At 40.4% G+C, this 6,748-nt stretch overlaps 1 protein-coding gene across 1 annotated transcript in view; it reads left to right on the top strand.

Moving 5' to 3' along the window:
* The window catches only part of GALNT15 (polypeptide N-acetylgalactosaminyltransferase 15), a gene marked incomplete at its 5' end in the record, with an annotated part of 20,346 nt that extends 14,607 nt beyond the window's left edge, over nucleotides 1–5,739 (top strand). Inside the window, 4 exons of the mRNA XM_009072651.1 lie at nucleotides 2,451–2,582; nucleotides 3,583–3,684; nucleotides 4,512–4,652; nucleotides 5,593–5,739. Of these exons, the coding sequence (XP_009070899.1) occupies nucleotides 2,451–2,582; nucleotides 3,583–3,684; nucleotides 4,512–4,652; nucleotides 5,593–5,739 (522 nt within the window). The remainder of the gene's footprint in view (nucleotides 1–2,450; nucleotides 2,583–3,582; nucleotides 3,685–4,511; nucleotides 4,653–5,592) is intronic.
* Between the last annotated feature and the right edge of the window lie 1,009 nt (nucleotides 5,740–6,748).

Raw genomic sequence — 6,748 nt, 5'->3', positions numbered from 1 at the left:
GCAGGAGCTGCATTATAGTGGGGAGAGGAACAGGGCTGTGTGCCAGCATGACTTTTCTCCTGTCACCAAGACTGACCTCCTTACACTTCACCAGTGGATCTGCCTCTCCAGTCAGCCTGCTAATCCTAGAGTCTGAGACTATCACATTTCTTCTTTAACTCTACTGTCACATTTTTAAAACAGCTTCTCCTTCCTTCTCTGTGTTGTATGTTTGAACACCACTGGCCAGAAGTTCGTCAATTGACTCACAATGGTTGCAGACATGTAATTGAAAGGAGGACACTAGGCCAAGTCTTTTAAAATGAGCAGTTAGGTCCTTAAATCATTTAATAATTTCCTGAAGGCTTTTCTTGTCAGCTCAGTAGCAATTTTCTGTACTAAGAACTACAGTCACTGATGATACAGTTTACTAGCTGTAAGCAGCATGACCTTTTGCCTGAGTTTATTCTAGCCAGAATACTTTTAGTACTTCTAAGTATGATGCTCCCTCAAATGATCAATTTTACGATCTCTGTGCTCAGCATACCATAACATAAAAGGCCCTTTTCTCTCTTCCTTTCTTTCACAGCCAATATTTTCAGCATGTCAGTGCAGTGGGATGTCATTCTAAAGGCACAAGCAAGCAATGACATTAATGCCGCTCAGCTGCAAATGACCCTGTGGGGATTTATTGTGCTGGGAGGGTGAGCGGAGCCACCTATGGGCCACTGCAAAATTCTCCGTGAGCCTTGACCGCCGACATTGCCCAGTGCAGAAAATAACCAGTGACCCCCGTTTAGGTTCCTTTATAAGTCTTCTTGGTTTATGGTCTGAATCACATCTTGAACAGGATGTCCATGGTGTGAGCATTAAACAGATGAATAAGGATCTTCCCAATTCTTACTATTTCAGCCACCTTCTCTTTTGCTTCTTTTCTTGGGTGGTTTATTTAATTTACAAGCACAGTTTCCTTTCAGATTGGCTTACAGGGATAATGACTTCATTTACATTATTTACACTATTTATTCAGCATCAAATGCAGACTGTGACTAGAAGGACAAAATGCGATTTACTGCCATTGCCTTCTTCAGCCAAAGCAGTGTCTCATGAGAAACTTCTCTTTTAAGGGGAAGCATTTTACCTCTCTCTTTCCTATTCTGGGAAAATCTCTCGGGGACAGGTTTGTGTGGTGGTGAATTGCTGAACTTTGTTATTCTGCTTATTGGATCTAAAACTGACACTAAACTATGAGGTTCTCTTTAACATATTGCAACTGTTGAGCTTTGCCTGTGCAGTTTACAGGAGCTGGCAAACAGTTCCACGTGGCATGATTGATCCCTACTTTCAGAAAATGACACTTCACCCCTGATATCCAAGGCCCTTCACTTGTCAGTGTTTTGCATATCGCCTTTTTTTTTCCATGTTGTCCTTTCTGTTCTTTCTTATGGATGCAGAGAAATAGCTGGTCTGAGGAAAAAAAGTTATTTATGGGCAATTCTTTGCTTATGTTACAATTTTAATTTTTGATGTAGAATTCCAGACCAGTTTCCTGGAATCCAAAGCTACATTTTTATAAAGTAGAAACAGTTTGTAGGGGGAGATCTGTTGGCAAGAAGCAGGAGACTTTTAAGGGTGGTGAGATGTTTTTAATATTTGGGCACAGAGAGATTTAGAAAAGTGGTTTATGTGGTTTTGAAACTGAAGGATTAGATTAACAGGATTAGAACCCTGTTAGCAATCTTCAGTACCCTCAATACCCTCAGACTGTCAGTCCTTTGCCAGGCAGATGCCTGCAGCTGCACCAAGGGTTGAAGGCATTTATCTTTTTCCAGAACAGAGTTGCTACCAGGAAGGGTAAGAGTTGAAACTGTATGTTTATAATTCAAGAAAGTACAGAAATTATAGGAAAGGTTTTATGCATTTATAGCCACAAAACACATTTGTTTACTAGATTTAGTGACTGTCAGATAATAATGTGCTAGACTATATTTTGGGCTAAATTCTGTCAACACTTACACCCTCTGATCACAGAGGACTGGCAATAAGTGGGTAATTTGGGCTGTTAAAGGCCAGGAAGTTGAGCTCTAATCAGCAAGGCAAATTCTATACTGAAGGGCCATCTAATACAATCCCACTGATTTCAGTGCAACAAGTATCAAGCTTGGTTCTGATGTTTAACTAAAAATGAAACAAAGACTGACTTACCTTTCAGTATAATAATAATTTTTAGAGGTCATACTGAGTTTCACAATGCATGCTACTTTCTTAAATGTTTGCTTCTCTCGCAACACCAGACTGTGGCTGTTTTAACACAAAGTCTGAGGAAGGCTATAGCTGGACCTCCTCCTTTGCATACATCTATAACATGCAGGAGATAAAAGGTGGTAGAAATAATTCCTACAAAGTAATTTTCACTCCTAGCATCTCTAACACAAATACACTAGTAACCTTGTTGTCCCTTCTCCATAAAGGCAGAAAAGCCAGACTGCAGTGAGCGCCTTCAGCTGCAGAAGAGACTGGGCTGCAGAAACTTCCAGTGGTTTGTGTCAAATGTGTACCCTGAACTCTCTCAACCTGAAGACACACCAAGATTCTCTGGCAAGGTAACAGGAAACACACTATAAAGAATGATCAGTGATTTTGCATTGTTCATAGACTCCAGTGACACTTCCATGTATTAAGTACTCAGTGAGCATAGAGTAAGAGGCTGTACCTGCTCTGAAATGTTTATTGTCCTAACAGTCAGTGCAAGAAGGGTGGGAGGAGAAAGAAAAGGACAGAGACAGAGTTGGTCCAAATTCTCACAAAACTGTTGAAAACTGGCCAGGAACTGAATACAGATTTTCTGACTCCATTCAGTGTCACAGCTCAGAGGATCCCACCCTTAAGTTCTTCAGATGCCATTAATAAAGGAAAAGAATTGTGTTGCCTTGTGCAGATGGCAACAGCAACAGTCCTGCACTTCCCCCCAGGACAGAAGTGGTAGTAATAGCAGTTCCTTGGCTGACTGTGTACAGGAGGCAGTATTCCCAATAGGCTTTTTAAAACCACACAGTTGATAACTATCATTCCTTAAATATTAATTAATTCCCAGCCGCCTTACTGGAGGGGAGTTTCCCCCCTACAAGGCAACAAGGTCTACCAATTAAGTCACACTCTGCTATCTATAGCCATATTTTAATGTGTCCTTTTACTGTTTTGTCTGCTCTTTATTTTCAAAGTTTGCTTGAGAAGAGTGTAAGAACTGAGTGTGGATTACAGGAATTGTCACATGTTTCTTTTCTTCTGGAATATCTTGGGTTTTTTTCTGACTACAGTGTTCAGTTGAAGAGCATAAAATTTTTGATAGACTTAACTATCATAATAGTTAAAACCAGAAGTGGGTATCTCTAACTTATGCAAAACTAGTAGCACTGACCTTTGGTGATACTCTGCCTTTTGTAGCAGATCAGTTTGCAGGATCTAGTCTGAAAGAAAAAAGTAGTGCCTGAATTATGAACAAAAACATATATTGTAAAGGGATACAATCACAAAAATGTTAGCTGAAGGTTAGTTTGTTCGTATCTGATTGTGATTTATTTCAGTATAAACCTTTACTTACAGCTTTACAATACTGGTGTTGGCTTCTGTGCAGATTACAGACCTGGAAGAGCCACTGCAGAAGGCTCTATTGAACTCGCCCCTTGCAGTGACAGTCTCACCCAGGTAATGTGTACTTTGAGTATGCAGGCACTGTGTCAGATCCAGGAAATCATGCAGAACAGTCACTCCAGCATATAAGTGGCTAGGTTGACACTAATGGAAATATTGCTGTGTTCAAAACTAGGCATGTACTAAGGAGATGATGCCTACTCTTCTGCAGCTGAGTGTCATTTGAAAAATGGCAGTGTTCCATGTGTCACTGGGGCTAGATACCCACACTTGCTCCAGCAGACACTGCCTATTTGTTTAGTGTATTTGGTAGTAGCTGGGGAACAGAGAGGCTATGAGTAAAAAATACATAATAGTTCCAGATTTATGGGGATGGGTTTTCCCATTAGTTACTAAAAGTGAAGATTAGTGCCTGAAGTGAAAGGTGGGAGGGAAATTCACACAGAATCCCAAGCTGGCATTAGTCTAGCAAGTTCGTGCATTAAGAGAAGCCAAACCAATACAGACTGACTGCAGATATTTACTCCAAGACCCAAGCAAGTTTTGCTGCTCATGCTGAGCTCAGGGTGAGCTGCAGGCACATTTCTAACTGTCAGAAACACCCTTCTGTCAAATATTTATTAAACTAGAAAATTCTATTATAGGATGGGTTTCCTTTATACATAAATACAGTTCACAAAGCCTTTCCTTAGGTAAATAGTTATGCCATAATTAGCTAGCGGGGGGGATTGCTTTGCAGGGTCAAGACTGATAGGTCTCCATCACTCATGTTTGGGTTGCATCTTAACAGACATGTACAGGAAATTGTTTTTGGAATTAGCATTTGAAAATGAATTGGAATGTCCGTTCATCGTTGTTCAAACAAACTCTCCCTTTTCCAGCACTTCGAATATAACAGCATGAAGGAAATCCAGCCTGGTTCTGCTCCACTGTTTTGCTTTGATGTCAGACATGGGAAGGTTGTCCCTCAAAACTGTACAAAGGAGACAGACAACAGCCACCAGCACTGGGATGTCCAGGAGGTCAGGAGTGACTCTGCCGTGAGGGGAAGGCAGCTGACAGTGACTGTGGGATCACTGGGTAGTTGAGAGGATTCTAGTGTGGGGAAGGGAGGAGGTATTTGAAGGGCAAGTTTCACTTCTGTACTAATTTCACCCAAAAACCTGGGATGCCTCTTGCCTATTTAAACTGTCTATGTGAAATACATGTGACTTAAAAATACAAACTACAGAAATCCTACCTAAATTAATCTGTTCTTGTTTTAACTGTTTGTCTTACTGGCCTTATAGGAATAGATTCAGAATCAGTGGTTGTGAAAGTAAGAGCAGGGCAAATCCTTGCCCAATTCATTTGGATAGAGGAAGGGTTTGGGAATCCTGACCATTGCCAAAGGAGTGCCCTTTGGGAGGAGCTCTTAACAGGAAACATTAAATTTCCTCCTGCATTGTAAAAGAAGAGCAAACTTCCTATTAGAGAAGTTCAGTGTTATTCAGTGGACTTCACCCAGCAAACCAGGAACTCTTCAACAAGACTGAAAAATCTCATGTTCTGGCATAGCCTGGACAATAGCAGTTACTGTAGTTGTAGGGATTCAGCAACCCTCTGGTACAGTTCCTACTGTAATTTATTTTGATTCTTTTGGGAAGCACTGATCCTTTTGAAATTTTGCAGCCTGTAGCACTGAGGTTGGTGCTGATGACAACCTGTAGCCGTGGGAAACATATTGTTGAAAAGAATTCTGCACCCACCACTCCTGTTAGCTTCAAAAGGCATTACAAATGCTCACAATAAACCCTAAGCTAAACCCAGTCGTTGTGATTAGAGCAATACTTATAAAATTTTGACCAACCAGTCTTTATTGGTGATCTATGGCATGTAAAAATCTTCAGAAACATGGCCTAGCTTTTTCTGAGAATGCTGTACTGTTAATTTGTTCTTTCTTTCCCTTCTCTCATCTTGTAGAATGGAATGATTATCCACGTCCTTTCTGGAAAATGTCTACAGGCAGCAAATAGTGAAGATGAGAAGGACTTGGTTTTGTATGCATGTAACAAGAGTGCAAATCAGGTGTGGCGATTTGAACGTTCCCATGGGCTACGTCAGAGGTGACTGACAGGTCTCTGTGGAGGTCAAGTCTCCAAAATTTAACATTACTTCTGTTTGGGATTTAAGATGCATTTCCTGCATGGACAAGAAAGATGCCTGTGTTCCCTGTAACATTTAGAGAAGCTAGGAAGGTCTCTCATTTGACAGCCTGGTTCAAGAAGTTGATGCCAGTTCCTGGCTTATTCATCTCTAGCTAAAATTTCTATTTATTCTGTAAAGCAGGGAATAAAGAGACTTTGAGCATCAATCAATTCTCAACTCTGCTACTGCAGAAAATTTAAGTTCGCCCTTTGAAGGAAACATGGAAAATTGGCTGCCAGACAACTTGTTTTTAGCATATTCTGTGACTTCTGAGGATACAGGAAAATGAATGTTTTGAGACTTTTGAAATATAAGAGGAAGCTAGCCAAGCCAGGATAAGAGTTCAGCCTTGGTTTACAGTGCACTCAACTCACATAAAACAAAGTAGGTTTTGTATGTATAAAAGTAGTAGATGTTTCCATATGTAATAGCAAAAATTTTGTTTTCCGACCTGCCTGAGCCAAATTTCTACCCTCCATGAGATTACAGAGAGCATAAATTAGCACTTAATTAGGCACTAACTGCTCTAATTTAAATACTATCAGTCCTCAGCGTTTGGCACACCCTTCCTTAAATCCTTCATCCACAGTCTAATTTGGATGGGAGAATGAGACTGAAATATTAATTAGGTTTTTTTGTGTTAATGAACATTAATAACATTTTTTTTGTTTTAATGAACAACTCCTCAGGAAACTTTTGTGATACAAAGAAGGGCAACAACATCTCTGCTTATTTGAAAATGGAAAGAATCAGTGGTATCCATCTGCTCTTGTAAAGCCATGGGATGAGCTTATACTATTACAGTTAACAGAAGTGCTGGCTGAAAACAGCAAATAAAGGGAAACAGCAGGTTTCAACAATGGCTACCTAAGAAGAAACTCCTGGTGCCTGCTCCCATTTGCTCGCAGCCTAAATCTTTTATGCTGTCTGT

This window comes from Acanthisitta chloris, unplaced genomic scaffold (genome assembly GCF_000695815.1).
Source record: "Acanthisitta chloris isolate BGI_N310 unplaced genomic scaffold, ASM69581v1 scaffold15954, whole genome shotgun sequence".
In the NCBI taxonomy this organism is placed as follows: domain Eukaryota; kingdom Metazoa; phylum Chordata; class Aves; order Passeriformes; family Acanthisittidae; genus Acanthisitta; species Acanthisitta chloris.
Note: the sequence above shows the minus strand (reverse complement) of the source record. Positions and strands in the feature narration are given on the sequence as shown.